Raw genomic sequence first — 18,296 nt, 5'->3', positions numbered from 1 at the left:
AGAGTATGATGCATTACAGAAATTTTATGCAGTCTAGTTGAAGCCAAATGGAAAGAATGTGGCAAGAGATGGGATAGGTGAGTGCTCAGGGCACGTTATGCTGTTCTAGAGCTGAGCTTTATCTGGAGGGCATTGAGGAGCCACCAGAGGATCTCAGACCAGGAAGATCTCAGACCACGGAGAGTGGTTGGGGATTGCCAGGACTTGAGAGTAGGATGTGCTGCAGCAGGCTGGCAGAGGCTGGTGGTGTCCAGCAGAGATGAGAAGTGAAGTAGTGTGAGCAGAGCCAAGGATAGGCGATCAGTGAAACCCAGAACACACGTTGGGGTGAGGGAGAGGGATTTTATCCAGGATACTGGCTGGGGTTGCTAAGGTAGGTCACGAGCAGCAGGAGCCAGGTTTACAGTGGAAGTTGAGTTTGGGTTTACATATGTTGCTGTGAGGACAAGCACATGGCTGTGTCCAGTGGACAGTTACTACATACTGATCTGGAGGTTGGGGAAGAGAGCTGGATGGCTGCGATTAAGATTCGGAGATCTGAGGCATAGATGGTGATGGCCGCCATGGGAGTGAGTGAACCTGCTGAGGACAGTGGGGGCGTGTTTCTCAAGGGCAGGGGCGAGCTCATGTGCAGCTGATCCCAAGTGTCTGACACACAATAGTGGCTCAATTAGGTCTGTGATGACTGAGAAGAGAGCATAGGACTGAACAGGTAGCACCACCGTCACTTGACAGCCGAGACGCTGTGGAAGGAGTTGCCAGAGGGATAGGGAAAAACTAAGAGTGTATGGTGTGTAGTGTGAATTGCTCTCAAATTAGCCTCGTTAAAGAAGCATAACTTTTTTTTCTTTTGTACCTCTTAATCCCCTACCCTTATCTTGCCCCTCCCCCTCCCCTCTCCCCACTGGTAACCACTAGTTTGTTCTCTATATCTGTGAGTCTGTTTCTTTTTTTTTATATTCACTAGTTTGTTGTATTTTTTAGATTCCACATATAAGTGATAATAAACAGTATTTGTCTTTCTCTGTCTGACTTATTTCACTAAGCATGATACCCTACAGGTGCACCCGTGTTGTTGCAAATGGCAAAAATTTATTCTTTTTTCTGGCTGAGTAGTATTCCATTGCATACACATACCATATCTTTATCTGTTGATGGACACTTAGGTTGCTTCCATATCTTGGCAATTGTAAATAATGCTGCTGTGAAAATTGGGGTGCATGTATCTTTTCTAATAGTGCTTTTGTTTCCTTCAGCTGTATACCCAGGAGTGGAATTGCTGGATCACATGGTAGTTCTGTTTCTAGTTTTTTGAGGAACCTCCATACTGTTTTCCGCAGTGGCGACACCAATTTACATTCCCACCAGCAGTGTACAAGTGTTCTCTTATCTCTAAATCCTTGCCAGTATTTTTTGTTTATGGTCTTTTTGATGATATCCATTCTGACAGGTGTGAGGTGATATCTCATTGTGGTTTTGATTTGCATTTCCCTGATGATCAGGGATGTTGATCATCTTTTTATGTGCCATCTATCTGTATGTCTTCTTTGGAAAAATGTCTCTTCAGGTCTTCTGACCATTTGTTAATCGGGTTGTTTGCTTTTTTTGATATTGAGTTGTATGAGCTGTTTATATATGTTGGATATTAACTCTATTGGTCATATCACTTGCAAATATTTTCTCCCATTCAGTAGGTTGTCTTTTTTGTTTTGTCGATGATTTCCTTTTCTGTGCAAGAGCTTTTACGTTTAATTAGGTTGCATTTGTTTATTTTTGCTTTCCTTTCCTCTGCCTTAGGAGACAGATCCAAAAAAAATATTGCTACTTTTTATGCCAAAGAGTGTTCTGCCTATGTTTTCTCTAGGAGTTTTATGGCTTCTGATCTGACATTTAGGTCTTTAATCAATTTTGAGTTTATTTTTGTATATGGTATGAGAAAATGTTCTAATTTCATTCTTTTACATGTAGCTGTCCAGTTTTACCAGCACCATTCACTGACGAGACTGTCTTTTCTCCATTGTATATTCTTGCCTCCTTTGTTGTAGATTAGGTGACTCTAAGTGCGTGGGTTTATTTCTGAGCTCTCTATTCTGTTCCATTGATCTATATGTCTGTTTTTGTGCCGGTACCATGCTGTTTTGATTACTGTAGTTTTGTAATACAGTCTGAAGTCAGGGAGTGTGATACCACCAGTTCTTTTCTTTCTCAGGTTTGTTTTGGCTGTTCGGATTCTTTTGTGTTTCCATACAAATTTTTAAATTACTTGTTCTAGTTCTGTGAAAAATGATAGGGATTGCATTGAATCTGTAGATTGACTTAGGTAGTGTGGTCATTTTAACAGTATTAGTTCTTCAGTCCAAGAACACAGTATATCTTTCCACCTGTTTGTGTTGTCTTCAGTTTCTTTCATCAGTGTCTTATAGTTTTCAGAATACAGGTCTTTTACCTGCTTAAGTAGGTTTATTCCTAGGTATTTTGTTCTTTTTGATGTGATGGTAAACGGGATTGTTTCCTTAAGTTCTCTTCCTGATAGTTCGTTGTTAGTGTATAGATGCAGCAGATTTCTGTATGTTTATTTTGTGTCCGGCAACTTCATCAAATTCATTGATGAGCTCTAGTAGTTTTTTGGTGGTGTCTTTAGGATTTTCTGTGTGTAGTATCATGTCATCTGCAAACAGTGACAGTTTATGAAGAAGCATACCTTATAAGCTAAAGGATCTACTTGTTAACATGAGTGTCCTTTTTCTGTAGGCATTTCAGAGTTCGCTACCTCTCCAGAGAAAGTCAGTGATTACATTTCTCCGCTCTTGAACTTCGCTGCAGAGCATGTACCACGGGCAAAACACAAAGAGACCCCTCTCTACATTCTCTGCACAGCTGGAATGAGAATCCTCCCTGAAAGGTGATCCTTCCCACGAGGGCAGGGCCAGCCAGCCTGGTGGTGGTATTGGCTGTGGTGGGTTTTCTCCCTCTTCATCCCCCTCATCTCCCTCCTCCTTGTCTTCCTCTTCCATCATCATCATCAAAAGGAAGACATTAAAAATTCTTTTTTCAAATCTGGAGTAGTACCAGACCTATTCCCTTAGTCAGAACTCACCAAATATCTTTTAATGTACTTATTTATGACTATAAATAGTAAACTGTAAAGTTGTCATAAAAAAACTGATTTTCTATTTTATTAGTTTAAGAATTGTTTGCAGTTGTAGTTTTACATTTTGGAATCACATAATTTACACAACTTCTGAAAATTCCTTCTCTCTTTTTTTAACATCTTTATTGGAGTATAATTGCTTTACAATGTTGTGTTAGTTTCTGCTGTATAAGAAAATGAATCAGCTATATGTATACATATATCCCCATGTCTCCTCCCTCTTGCATCTCCCTCCCACCCTCCCTATCCCACCCCTCTAGGTGGTCACAAAGCACCCAGCTGATCTCCCTTTGCTATGCGGCTGCTTCCCACTAGCTATCTATTTTACATGAAAATTCCTTCTTAAAATAAACAATCTTTTCAATGAACTGCTTTGGTTTAAAAAAATTTTTTTTCACATAAGATATACCAGAGCCATAGGGTTTTTTTTTTCTTTCTAAAACAGAAAAATTCAGGATATAATATATTGATATGTAAATTTCTGGATTGTCTTACAGTCAACAGAAAGCCATTCTAGAAGACCTTCTGACCGACATCCCTGTGCACTTCGACTTTCTGTTTTCTGACTCTCATGCAGAAGTAATTTCAGGGAAACAAGAAGGTCGGTATGTTAGTCTTCAACTTGAAATTTGGGAAGCTATTCCTTTAATAGCTAGTCTTCCTCATGTACACTTTATTAAATTACTCTTAACATCTTAAAATTTGGGAAACGATGCTTTCAAATATTATAATTTTTAAATGGAAAAATCAGTTTCTTACATGACTGGTCTTTATAATCCAAACATTAAGCGATTAAAAAATAACTTGGCTTGTCTTCATCACATTTAGGAAGTATATTTTGGACTTGTTTTGATAGAAAAGCTTTGTGTTCCTTGCCTAAGTTATACAGCTTTCTGGAATTACGATAATTACTGAACTGTTGGAACCTTCTACTGGTTTACTTGTTAGGAAGGGGAAATTATTCTTGACTTTGATACACTGAGGAAATGTTCTGTTTTCAAAGAAATAATTCTACTTGAGAATGAAAGGGCAAATCACTGAAATTATTTGGGGAATAGCTTGCTAGAAATGGAGGCCAAAAAGCATTTATTTCAAAATCACCTATCATTTCGCCAATAATTGGGTGAAATTCACATATTGCCATCAAGCTGTTTATAGACAAGTAAGGTACACAGTTAGCTGCTTATATAAGGCAGAGTTTTAGATGCCATAAGGAAGATAAGGAAAAACGATCATGGAAATTTGAAAGAAGGAGACTTTTTTTTTCCTAACTAGAGGCATCATGGAGAAAGTGACGTTTGAACTAGGCCTCAAGGGATAATTATAAACACAGCATGCCAAATCATGGTAAGGCTAGGACTCTGAGAGAGGGATAGGAAGCTCATTCTAGGCAGAAGAAATGATTTGAGTCAACACAGGTCGGAAAAGCTGCACTATGGACAGAGGAATAAAAATATTTTAATTTGGTGGGATGATGGCCCTTTCAAAAGGTTGTGGTAATATTAAAAGTTGGATAGGTCTTGGTGATGTCAGTATCATGGTGGCGTGCATGGTTCCTTTTCTCTCTCCCCCTTTGATTTACAACTAATTGGATATCCATAACCAAAAAAAAGTGCCTCTGCACAGCACACTAGGACACCCAAGAGATCAACTCATCAGTGCCCAAGAAAGTGAGTGGATTGGACCTCCGAGGAAGCTACAGAGCCAGGCCAGGAGCAGCAGGGGTGGCAGTGGGCCAGCACGACCTGTGGCAGAGGTGGAGGGTGAAGGTGGTAAGCTGGGGTGGGGAGTTTACCTGGCTGAGTACTGCAGCTGGAGGGACTCTGTGAGGAGAGACCACAGCAACTTGGGGCAGAGAAAGAAGAGAGAAGAAGGCAGAGAGAGCTGAAAGAATGAGTTTCTTGCTGTCTGCCCTGGTATTCTAGCAAGAGGACAGCCCACAGACCTCTGGGACTCCCCCACCTCCACTCAAGGACCCTCTTCTGGGCTATGGCACACTCAAAGCCCCAGGTACTAAGCACACATCTCCCCACCTCTGTCACCATCCATTTTTTTCCCCTTCCACTGGCTTTTTTTATGTTCATACTCCCAACCTTAGTGATGAGTCAGCTCAGGTAAGAAAAACCAAAAACTTGTGCTGTAGCGCCACCTTCTAGAAAACGAAACAAAGGCTTCTAGTGACCAGTGTGTTGAATTATTAGAATGATAGTAAACAAAGCTTTACTTAAATAGGAAAGTCATTTGCTACTTCAAATGCAGCGACAGAGGCACTTTTCATCAAACGCTATGAAAAATCAAAGCAGTGTGATATCACAAAAAGAAGAAAAACACTTTTCTAGCAACAGAACTTAAAGACATGGAATATTGCAGTCTAACTGGTAAAGAATTCAAAATAGCTATTAGGAAGAAATTCAACGAGGTACGAAAAAACTCAGAAAGGCAGTACAGTGATCTCAGGAATAAAATTATCAAGCAGAATAATTTAGCAAAGAGATTGAAATTCTAAAAAAGAACCAAACAGAAATTCTAGAGCTGAAGAACTCAATAAATGAGATGAAGAATGCATTAAAAAGCATTGAAAGTAGAGCACATCAGATGAAGAGAGAATAAGTGAACTCAAGGGTAGGAATATAGAAACGTTTCAGGTGGAAGAGGAGAGAGAACTAAGATTTTTAAAAAGTGGAGAAACCCTGTGAAAACTGTCAGGCTTCATTAGAAAAGCCAACGTAAGATGAATGGATATCCTAGAAGGAGAAGAGAGAGAGAAGGGAGCAGAGAGAATTCAGAGATATAATAGCTGAGAACTTCCCAAACCTGAGAAAGGAACTGGATATACAAGTCCAAAGGCTGATGGAACACTTCATTATTTCAACATGAAAGACCTTATCCAAGACACATTATATTAAAACTGTCCAAAGTCAGTGATGAAAAAATTTTAGATGCAGCCAGGGAAAAAAAGACAGTAACCTACAAAAAAAACCCATTAGGCTATCACCAGAGTTCTCTGGAGAAATGCTATAGGCCAGGAGTGTAATGACATATTCAAAGTATTGAAAGATAAAAATTGCCAACCAAGAATACTCTATCCAGTAAAGTTATCCTTCAGATATGAAGGATAAGTAAAGGCTTTTCCAGATAAACAAAAGCTGAGGGAGTTCACCACCACTAGACTACAAAAAATGTGGAAAGGAGCTCTTCAAGCTGAAGTGAAAAGATGAAAGTACACAAAACTCTGATTAAGGTGATAAATGGAATTAGAAAACTAAATCTTTTGTAGAACAGTATATTAAACAACTATAGCATAAAGGTTAAAGGAAAAGAGCATTAAGAATAACTATAGGTACTACAACTTGGTAACAAAATTGCAGCATTAAAAGAGAGAATTTGTGACATGAAAAATATAAAAGGGGAAAAGTAAAAGCATGGGACCTTTACAGGCGAATGAAGATAAATTGTTATCAGCAGAAAAAGGACTATTTGTGAGATATTTTATGTAAACCTCTTGGTAACCACAGAGTAAAAATCCGAACAGAGATAAGTAACATAAAAAAGGGGGAAACTAAGCAAATCACCATGGAAAACCACGAACTTTCAAAGGTAGACAGAAACAGAAGGAAAAAGAAACAATGGAGAGACAACCAGAAGGCAAAAGATTAAATGGCAGTAGTAAATCCTTACACATAAATAATTAAATGTAAATAGATTGGGCTCACCAATCAAAAGGCACAGAATGACTAGATGGATCAAAAAAAAAAAAAATGACCCAACTATATACTGTCTACAGGAGACTCATTTCATCTCTACAGACACACATAGGCTCAAAGTGGAAGGATAAAAGATGATATTCCAAGCAAATAGAAACCAAAAGAAAGCTGGCATAGTTATATCAGACAAAGTAGACTTCTAGACAAAAAGGATAACAAGTATCAAAGAAGATGCTTATATAATGACAAAGAGGTCAATACATCAAGGAGATATAACAATTGTAAATGTATATGCTCCCAACACCTGAGCACCGGAATATATTAAGCAAATACTGACAGGCCTTAGGGGAGAAGTCGACAAAAATACAACAGTAGTAAGGGCTTCAGTACCTCGCTATCATCAATGGATAGATTGTCCACACAGAAAATCAACAAGGAAACATTGGAATTGAACCAGGACAAGCAAACTTAACAGACATATACAAAACAATTCATCCAAAAGCAACCAAATACACATTCTTGTTAAGTGCACATGGAACATTCTCCAGGATAGATCATGTGATAGGACACAAAACAAATGTTAGCAAACTTAAGAAGATTGAAATCATACCAACTATCTTTTCTGACCACAGTGGTATGAAACAAAAAATCAGCAACATGAAGAAAGCTGGAAAATCTACAAATACGTGAAAACTAAACAGCATACTTTTCAACGACCAGTGTGTCAAAGAAGAAATCAAAATCAAAAGAGAAATTTTAAAATTACAGTAAGTCCCCTACATATGAACGAGTTCCATTCTGAGAGCGTGTTCGTAAGTCCAGTTTGTTCATAAGTCCAACAAAGTTAGCACAGGTACCCAACTAACACAATCAGCTACATAGTACTGTACTGTAATAGGTTTATAATACTTTTCACACAAATAATACATAAAAAACAACAAACAAAAAATAAAGAACATTTTTAATCTTACAATATAGTACCTTGAAAAGCAGTAGTATGGTACAACAGCTGGCATACAGGGGCTGGTGTGGAGCGAACAGGCAAGAAGAGTTACTGACTGGAGGAGGGAGAGGAGGTGGGAGATGGTAGAGCTGAAGGATTGTCAGCAATAGGAGATGGAGGGCAAGCTGCAATTTCACTCACATCTGACATTGATGGCACAGGTTCTGGGCTTGAAATAAAGATACTGTACTGCTGTATTCCATACAGTACTGTACAGTAAAGTGCACAAAAGCACAGCTGCTTGTAAAGGATGCACACACATGGCAGTGTATGCCAGACATGTGAATTAACTTATGTGATTGCACATGCGAATGCATGCTCGCATCTTGGAAAGTTCACAACTTGAAGGTTTGTAGGTAGGGGACTTACTGTATCTCAAAACAAATGAAAATGGAAGTACAACATATCAAATATTGTGGGATGCAGCAAAGGCAGTTCTAAGAGGAGAATTTATAGCAATAAATGCATATGTTAAGAAATTAGAAAGAATTCAAACAACCTAACTTTGCATCTTAAGGAACTAGAAAATGAAGACCAAATTAAGCCAGAAGTTAGCAGAAGGAAAGAAATAATAAAGGTTAGAGCAGAAATAAATGAAACAGAGACCAGAAAAACATAGAAAGGATTAACGAAACTAAGAGCTGGTTCTTTGAAAAGATAAACAAAATTGACAAACCTTTAGCCAGACTAAGAAAAAAAAAGACTCCAAGTTAGAAATGAAAGAGGAGACGTTACAACTGATATTACAGAAATACATAGAATCATGAGACTACTATGAACAATTATATGCCAACAAATTACATAAGCCAGAAGAAATGGATACATTTCTAGAAACACACAACCTTCCAAGACTGAATCAGGAAATAGAAAATCTGACCAGACTGGTAATCCGTGAAGAGATTGAATTGGTAATCAAAAAACTTCAACACAGAAAATTCCAGGACCAGATGGCTTCACTAGAGAATTCTACCAAGCATTTAAAGAAAACATCAATCCTCCTCAAACTCTTCCAGAAAGGAGCAGGGAACACTCCAAACTCATTCTACAAAGCCAGCATTACCTTGACACCAAAACCACATAAAGATACCACAAGAAAAGAAAACTATAGACGAACATCCTGATAAATATAGCTGCAAAAATTCTCGACAAATCAACACAATATTAGCAAACTGAATTCAAGGACACCTTAAAAGGATTATACACCATGACCAAGTGGAATTTACCCCTGGGATACAAGAACAATTCAATATATGTAAATCAATAAATGTTAATACATCAATAAAATGAAAGATAAAAATCACTTCATCTCAACAGATGCAGAAAAAGCATTTGACAAAACACAGCATCCTTTCGTGGTAAAACAAACAAGCAAAAACTCTTAATAAATTGGGTGTAGAAGGAACATACCTCAACATAATAAGGGCCACATATGACAGACTCACAGCTAACATTATACTCAATGGAGAAAAACCAAAAGTATTTCCTCCAAGATCAGGAATAAGACAAAGATGCCCACTCTCATTACTCCTATCCAATATAATATTGGAAGTCCTAGCTACAGCAGTTAGGCAAAGCAAAGGAATACATCTAAATTAGAAAAGAAGTAAAATCGTCACTATTTGCTGATGATATGTTCATATATAAAGAAAATCCTAAAAACTCAGTCAAAAATATTAATTGTTGCATTAATCAACTATTTCAGTAAAGTGGCGGGATGCAAGATCAACATACAGAAATTAGTTGCATTCCTTTATGCTAATGATGAGGCATCTAAAAAAGAAATCTAGAAGATGATCACACTCACAGAAGCACTCAAAATGTAAAATGCTTAGGAATAAATTTAACCAAGGAAGTGAAAGATCTGTACAATAAAACTAAAAGACGTTGCTGGAAGACATCAAAGCCATAAACAAATGGAAAGATGTCCCGTGTTCATGGGTCAGAAGAATTGATATTGTTAAAACAGCCATACTACTCAAAGCCGTCTATAGATTGAGTGCAATCCCCATGAAAATACCAAAGACATTCTTCACAGAAATAGAAGAAACAATCCTAAAATTTGTGTGGAACCACAAAGGACCCCGAATAGCCAAAGCAATCCTGAGAAAAAAGAAGAAGGCCAATCAGGCATCTGGGTTTCAAACTATACTACAAAGCCATAGTAATAAAAATAGTGTGGTGCTGGCACAAAAATAGACATAGCAACCAATGGAACAGTACAGAGCCTGGAATTAAATTTGGGCATATATGGTCAACTAATATTTGACAAGGGAGCCAAGAAAGCTCAACGGATAAAAGACAGTCTCTTCAACAGATGATGCTGGGAAAACTGGAGAAACACATGCAGAGCAATGAAATTGGACCCCTGTCTCACACCATTCACAAAAATTAACTCAAAACGGATCAAAGACTTAAACGTAAGACTCAATACCGTACAACTTCAATAAGAAAGGAGGAAGCTCATCGATTGGTCATGGCAATGTTTTTTTAGATATGACACCAAAAGCACAAGCAACAAAAGCAAAAATCAACAAATGGGCTACATCAAACTCAGAAACTTCTGTACAGCAAAAGAAATAATTAACAAAATGAAAAGACAACCTACAGAATAGGAGAAACTTTTTGCAAACCATCTATCATGTAAGTGGTTAATATCCAAAATATATGAAGAACTCATCCAATTTAATAACAACAACCCAAAAAATCTGATTTAAAAATGGGCAGAAGAACTAAGACATTTTCAAAAGAGGATGTCAAAATGGCCAACAGGCACATGAAAAGATGCTCCACGTCACTAATCGTCAGGGAAACACAAATCAAAACCACCGTGAGCTATCACCTCACACCTGTTAGAACGGCTCTCCTTAAGAAGATAAGAGACAACAGGTGCTGGTGAGAATGTGATGGAAAGGGAACCCTCATACATTGTTGGTGGGAATGAAAATTTGTCCAACACTATGGAAAACAGTATGGAGGTTCCTCAATAAAATAAGTTCCCAATAAAAATAGGGCTACCATACGATCCAGCAATTCCATTTCTGGGTATATGCCCAAAGGGAATGAAAATAGAATTTTGACAAGATGCATGTACTCCCGTGTTTTCTGAAGCATTATTCACAATAGCCAAGATACGGAAACAACCCAAATGTTCATCAACAGACAGATGGATAAAAAAAGATGTGGTAGATATACACAGTGGAATCTTATTCAACCATGAGAAAGGAGGAAGGATATCCTGTTATTTTTGACGACATGGATGGACCTTGAGTGCATTATGCTGAGCGAGTTAAGTCAGAGAAGGACAAGTGCTGTATGATATCACTTATTTGTGGAATCTGAAAAAGTCCAACGTGTAAAAAGACAGTGAAATGTTGGTTACTAGGGGATGGGGTCAGGAGATAAGACTGATGGTGTTCAAGGGTAGAAGCTTGTAACAGTGGGTAAATAAGCCATAGACAGTTAATACACAGCGTAGTGAATATAGACAATAATACTGTACTATAATGATGTAATGTGATAATAATATCGCTACAAGGGCAATCATATTACGATATATAAACGTATCAAAGTAACACACTGTGCCCCTTAATTTACACATTGTTACCTGTCAAATTTATTCAATTAAAAAAAAGTTGGACAGGTCTTGAACTGTTGGGCTGTGGAGTTTGGACTTTGTTCTGTAGATCAGCCCAGCAGAGGATAGCATGGGTTGGAGTGGGAGAGTAGGGGCAGGAAAGTCAATTAGATCTCTGTACCAGCCTAAATCAAGGCAGTAATGAAAATGGGTGAAGGTCCGATGTAGAAAATGTTATAAAAAGAGAATCAGACTTGGGAACTGAGTGAAAGTGTGAGATAAAAGAATGGAAGGGTTAGAGTTCACTTGTCTTAAAACCTTGTACTTGATAGGTTTAACCTCATAAAAAGTGAAAACTCCGGTATTTCCAAACAACCTATAAATTTCAAAGGAACAGGAGTGTCTAGGGAATTATATTTTCAACCCATGCAAATGGTATGAAACTACAAAATTAAAAGCTGAGAGTTCTTGGAAAACGACTAGGAAAAGGTAATACATCAACAGAAATGTATTTTTTCAGATAACGTTTTCACAGCTTATCAGGGAATGAAATAAATGTTTGCACTGACTGCAATGATCAGGATTATATAAAATATTTTTAAACTTTACTCTTCTTATAACGTCTCTAGGTGTGTATGCTTGGATTGGCATTAATTTTGTCCTTGGACGATTCGAGCATATTGAAGATGGTAAGTATCGTGTTTCCAGCAAATGTATCTGACTGGAAATTACGGCTTTTTCTATTTCATGCAAAGCATAAAAAAGGAGCTGAGTGTTGTGACACAGCTGGGTGTGTAGGAGCAGAGTGGGAGGTGCTGCTGTGTCACGCAGTAAACTTGATCTTAGTCGGGAGGAGCAAGCTGGGTCTGCCTAGATACACTTGAACCCACCATCAAAGCAGGATGACTCTTCACAAGATCCCGCTTCTCTGCATTTGTTCCATTCCAGTGGATGTTTCTTGTTCTTTCCAGATGATGAGGCAGTTGTGGAAGTTAACATCCCTGGTAGCGAAAGCAGCAAAGCCATTCTCCGTAAAAGAACAGCCGGTATTCTCGACATGGGAGGCGTCTCAACCCAGATAGCATACGAAGTCCCCAAAACTGTAAGCTTTGCCTCCTCACAGCAGGTTATTATCTGTACAAATTTCCTTCTGTTTGGTTTGATTTTCATTTAACATGTCTCCATCCATTTGTGTTTTGTTTTCTGAGTCTGAACACATCTTTACTGTGCTTGCTGAGGGTACCACCTTCACAGCCCAGGAGAAAGGAGACAGGAGGAAACCAAGGCAAACCTCCACTAAGCCGTTTGTGTTTGTTCATTGAAGTCAGCTGGTTTGTTTTCTGAACTTACCAAGAATTTTCCTTTGGTGTGTATGTCAGCCACACACTTGAGTTTTTGTTTCTATTTCCAGTCACTTCTTTTCTCAACAGGTATTGTAAAACTCAATATAATAGTATCAGATTTCTTAAGTTATAATTGGGAGAAATACTCTTGTGTGTGGCTCAGACAGCTTTTGATTTTTCTGGAAACGATAGAGGTTTGTATCCACCGCTTCCACGTTTCTGAACTCATGGTTTACTCTGTGATTTCTGCGTATCCCCTTCGGTACTGTAGTTTCCCAGTAGGCTGGGTGGCCTTCTGTAGAGGGTGTCCAGATGCTTTCCTGAATTGCTCTATGTCTTTATTACTGTTTCCATTCAGCTCTAGATTAATACCTAGCAGAGTGAGTGGTTAGAAAAGAGTGGAGCTGGACAAGCCTGAGCTGCATCGTCATCCTGTCCTCACTAGTTCTGGGACCTTATGCAAGTCACTTAGCTTTTTCGAGCGAGCCTCTTCAGCTATACATGTGACTGCAAGTGCCTCTAACAGAGGGTTATCATAAGGCTGATTGAGGTAGTGCATATAGTATATCTAACGGCCTGCTAGGCACCTCGTATCAGCTCAATAAACATTATTGAAGTATTTATTAAGCTCCTTAGAAAATGCTTTGTAAATTCAAGTATTACAATTTGTGTTTCCTGCTTCCCATCCAGACATGCCTCTAGAAACGATTACACTCTTTGTACAAAGTCATGTTTTCCCCTCAAATAAAGTAAGAAACTCATAGAAAAGTAAGTTTGGAAAAAAATTTCCCATGGATGCATCATCCAAAAAAATTATTGTTAGCATTTTGGCATATTTCTCTTTATTCTTTTTGGTCTGTTTATAGTGTTTAAAAATATGGTTGTTATAAATCTTTACTGTCTGTACAATTTTTGTCCTTTATTTAGCAGTGCATAAGCATATTCCTCCATAAACTTTATTACCATTATTAACTAACCCCTACTTGAAATTATATATATAGATGACTTCCAGTTTTTTCTGTCACAGAATTGCAAAGGACATCTTTGTGTATAGAGACTTTTCAATGTTTAGGATTATTTTCAAAGCACAGGATTCCATAAGTAGATTTCCTAGATCAGAGGATATGAAACCACATTGCCAATGTCCCTTTTCAAAAAGTCCTATCAGTATCACAAACGTGCAGCCCATCTGAGATTTCTTAAGTCAGGATTGTCGTATTGAATTAGGAGGGATGCTTAGAAGGACCCTTGGGAAATGCAGATGCAGAAATTTTTGCTCCTTTTTGATGAGAATTTTTGTAGATCCCTCTTTTTGACAGGAGGTAATTGTTTTTGTATTGCTTAAAATACTAACGTTTGTGATCCTTACGTCTGTAGGAAGAAGTAGCTAAGAACTTATTGGCCGAATTTAACTTGGGATGTGACGTTCACCAAACTGAGCACGTGTACCGCGTCTACGTGGCCACGTTTCTTGGGTTTGGTGGCAATGCTGCTCGACAGAGATATGAGGACAGAATATTTACCAGCACAGTTCAAAAGAACAGGTAAAGCACCTTCCACTGCTCGGTCGTCACCTTGAAACCGCGGTTTGTCCTCACAGAAGACATATCCAGGCCAGGCAGGGAGGCCTCAGTCAGCAGAAGCATATGAGCACGGTTAGCTGTTTATTGCCCTGCCCGCTGAGCTGGAGAAGAAATGAAAGGGCAGCCTTTGGCCCCAGCTCACCCGCCTCCAAAGAAGGCTCTCGTTCTCTCAGACCCATGGCTCCCCTGCTGGATTAGAGGTTTCACTTTCAGGATATTAAAATACTTTCGAACCCTGGGTGATGCTATTCCAGATTGCAAAGTCCTGCGGAAACTCAGCACCTGGGCCACTCAGGTGTCCTGGAGGCCCCCAGGACACGATGATAGCGTTGAGTTACGGGATGTCCTGGCGGTGTCGTGGGAAACCAGCCTGGCAATCAGACTGTAGTGAAGGAAGTTACTCACGAGAAAGAAACGATCTAGAAGTCAAAGTTAGTGATTGTAAACCTCTTTAGCAATGAAACTTCAAAAAATGAGTTCATGAAGAATTCTGGTATAGAAAATATGCAAAAACACTTTAACAGTTTAAGTTTATTTTATAAGTTTCAGTGTATACCAATTATTTATTTGAAATTAGTCCATAAGAACAGGAAAGCCATATGGATGAATAAAAAAATCTGAAATCTGGGATTTTGTAAAATGGTATTAATTACTGTGCTTTGTTTTTTGTTTTGTTTTGTTTTTGACTGCGCTGGGTCTTCGTTGCTGCACGTGGGCTTTCTCTAGTTGTGGCGAGCAGGGGCTGCTCTTCATTACAGTGCATGGTCTTCTCATTACAGTGGCTTCTCTTGCTTCAGAGCACGGGCTCTAGGCGCGCAGGCTTCAGTAGTTGTGGCTCGCGAGCTCAGTAGTTGTGGCACGCGGGCTCTAGAACGCAGGCTCAGCAGCTGCGGCGCACAGGCCCAGTTGCTCCGCAGCACGTGGGATCCTCCCGGACCAGGGCTCGAACCCCTGTCCCCTGCATTGGCAGGCGGACTCCCAACCACTGTGCCACCAGGGAAGCCCCTTTGTTTTGTTTTGACGAAACGATTTTGAGGAGAAAAATCCTGATTCATAGAGATAAATGATAGTGTATTTCCTTGATCTATTTTAATCTTTTTTGTTGTTGTTGAGGTATAGTTGATGTACAATATTATATAAGTTTCAGGTGTACAACATAGTGATTCAGAATTTTTAAAGGTTATATTTCATTTATAGTTATTATAAAATAATGGCTACAATTTAATCTTAATAAACCTGTGGAGGCCTGAACTTTAAGAAAGGCCAAGTCAGAGCCATTCATTACCTCATTTTCCAGAAATTCACATGTGTGAATAGGAGAAGCAATAAAAACTGGTTCTTTGTCTGCTCCAGACGTTAACTGAATAGCGTTAGTTAAGAGAGATTAACTAGTCCCCGTTTCTTTTTAAAAATAGTATTTTACATAGTGCACTTTAGTATAATTATTTTTAGTAATAGTCTTAAAATAGAAATATTTTATAAGTGATGTTTAAATTAGAATTTTGGAGAAACACCTTCTTCTGCAACCCTGATTTTTACTAATTGGTTTTAATGTCAAGAAGGTTATATAATGGACATTGCAGTGGTACTTTTTAATTTAGTTGTAGAGCAACTAAAAACTGTAACATGAAGTATACATTTGACTCATCTTGGACTTTTATAATAATTATAAATGTTAGTCATCACTTTTACATATGTCATGAATTGAGCCTTGAAATGCATATTCATCCCTTGGCCATTAGTAGTGATGATGGATTTTTTAAAATTACTTAAACATTTTTAGTGCATTCTGAGTTGCCCTGATCTTAGGAATAAACAACTTGTCAGTTGAGCGGCAGGTAAAAAGTTGACTTAATGTCAGTGACTGAATATCAAATTCAGGCGCCTTCCTAATAGTTAAACACCTTTTAGGCCCATGGGATTTCCTGGTGTCAAACAGTAACATAACTCCAGCTGTTGTATGCTCTTTTCTACTTCTCAGTTGCTTAATGGTGGGGACACATAGTAGGATGACAGATGTGGACATTTCATCGGCAGGTAGTAAGCATAGGGCATTTCAGTGAACAAGTTAAGATTTCTACAGGACTTCTCAGAGCCTGTAGTACAATGGAAACTGTTATTTGCTGCAATTGGGATCAATGGTTGGTTAACTTAAACATTCAGTTAAAACAGAGAATCATAAAAATAGAATCAACCCCAAGCACTTTGTTTTAACTTACGTATTCATTTGCCAATCTTTTGCTCTGGACTGAAGGCTTTTCTTAGGCTATTTCTCTGGCAGGCACTGCACCCACTCATCTTGATGTCATTTTGGCTTTCTTTAAAGGATACCAGGGCCTTAAAGACATCTGTGAAGCAATTTGATACCAACTTCGTCTAGATTTTTATTAATTTTTCCCAACTTGTTTTTCTTTTAATCTTGCTAACACCTAATTTGACACTGGTTTTCTAGCAATCTGCCTTTATTATATTTTTCTAAGCCATCTAACCTTAGCTTTAACAGCACCAGCGACTTCTTGTCACGGTCACATTTCATCTGTATATAATTAAGATCACAAGCACTAGTGGCAGAAATGGGGCTGGGAACAGCACAGTGGTGGGCGTTGGACTGCAGTGAGCAGGACACTGGGAGGAGCTTCTTAACCACGGACCCTCAGCAGCCGTGGACACCAGCCTGCGTCACAGGGCACGGAAAGCGTCAGTAATCTGACCAAGTCATAGTTTCACTGGACCCCGTTCAGCTGTCTGCTGTACGCACGTGTGTATCATCAGTATCCAGGAGGGGCTTGAGTCCGTGTTTTCCCAACTTAATTTTTCCGGAACCCTTTTTTTTTTTTTTTTTTTTTAAGAAGATGTTGGGGGTAGGAATTTATTAATTTATTAATTTATTTTTGGCTGTGTTGGGTCTTCATTTCTGTGCGAGGGCTTTCTCTAGTTGTGGCAAACGGGGGCCACTCCTCATCACGCTGTGTGGGCCTCTCACTATCGCAGCCTCTCTTGTTGCGGAGCACAGGCTCCAGACGCGCAGGCTCAGTAGTTGTGGCTCACGGGCCTAGTTGCTCTGCGGCATGTGGGATCCTCCCAGACCAGGGCTCGAACCCATGTCCCCTGCATTAGCAGGCAGATTCTCAACCACTGCGCCACCAGGGAAGCCCCCGGAACCCTTTTGTGTTCCATAGGGCAGAGTTTGAGAAACACTGACTTGCAGCCACTTTTTTCTTCACACAGTTTTCTGTTGGTCTCGTGATGAAGTTTCTCTTTGCCCTGTAGGCTCCTGGGGAAACAGACTGGGCTGACTCCTGATACTCCGTACCTGGACCCCTGCCTACCCCTGGACATTAAAGATGAAATCCAGCAGAATGGACAGACACTGTACCTGCGGGGGACGGGAGCCTTTGACCTGTGCCGAGAGACCATCCAGCCTTTCATGAACAAAACAAACGAGACGCAGACCTCCCTCAATGGGGTCTACCAGCCCCCGATTCACTTCCAGAACAGTGAATTCTACGGCTTTTCCGAATTCTACTACTGCACTGAGGATGTGCTACGGATGGGGGGAGACTACAGCGCTGCCGCGTTTACGAGAGCTGCGAAGGTAACCACCCAGGAAGCCAGGGTAGATGGCGACGGGCCCAAGTCCAGAGCAGGGCGAGGGGGAGGGCGAAGGCTGTGTGCAGCACCTCGGCAGCCCTGCTCCCTTGGTTGGGCCGGAGGAATCGTCACAGCAGAAGCAGAAAGTCCCCTGTGAGACTGCACTGGCCATCAGTGGCTTCCAGATGACAGTCTTTTATGTGTAATAGTGTAATTCTGATCTGACAGTTCCTCACAGCTTCCGACCCTTTGTTTTCAGGACCCCTTCTCTCTTGTTCTCCCTGCCTCCCTGACCCTTTCCTAGGCTCTCAGCCTTGGTGATCCCATACTTCCTCCCTTGGTCCTCT

At 39.6% G+C, this 18,296-nt stretch overlaps 1 protein-coding gene across 6 annotated transcripts in view; it reads left to right on the top strand.

Annotated features, from left to right (window-relative positions):
- Nucleotides 1-18,296, top strand: part of ENTPD4 (ectonucleoside triphosphate diphosphohydrolase 4) — a 39,655-nt gene that overhangs the window by 13,525 nt on the left and 7,834 nt on the right. For 5 of the 6 annotated variants that reach the window (XM_082656138.1, XM_082656140.1, XM_082656139.1 and 2 more), the window contains 6 exons: nt 2,752-2,902; nt 3,649-3,752; nt 12,062-12,121; nt 12,404-12,558; nt 14,153-14,319; nt 17,629-17,953. In XM_082656138.1, the coding sequence (XP_082512264.1) occupies nt 2,752-2,902; nt 3,649-3,752; nt 12,062-12,121; nt 12,404-12,558; nt 14,153-14,319; nt 17,629-17,953 (962 nt within the window). The remainder of the gene's footprint in view (nt 1-2,751; nt 2,903-3,648; nt 3,753-12,061; nt 12,122-12,403; nt 12,559-14,152; nt 14,320-17,628; nt 17,954-18,296) is intronic. The other variant, XM_082656143.1, reaches the window with a different exon arrangement.

Source organism: Grampus griseus (assembly GCF_964374135.1).
Source record: "Grampus griseus genome assembly, chromosome: 6".
Taxonomy (NCBI): domain Eukaryota; kingdom Metazoa; phylum Chordata; class Mammalia; order Artiodactyla; family Delphinidae; genus Grampus; species Grampus griseus.
Note: the sequence above shows the minus strand (reverse complement) of the source record. Positions and strands in the feature narration are given on the sequence as shown.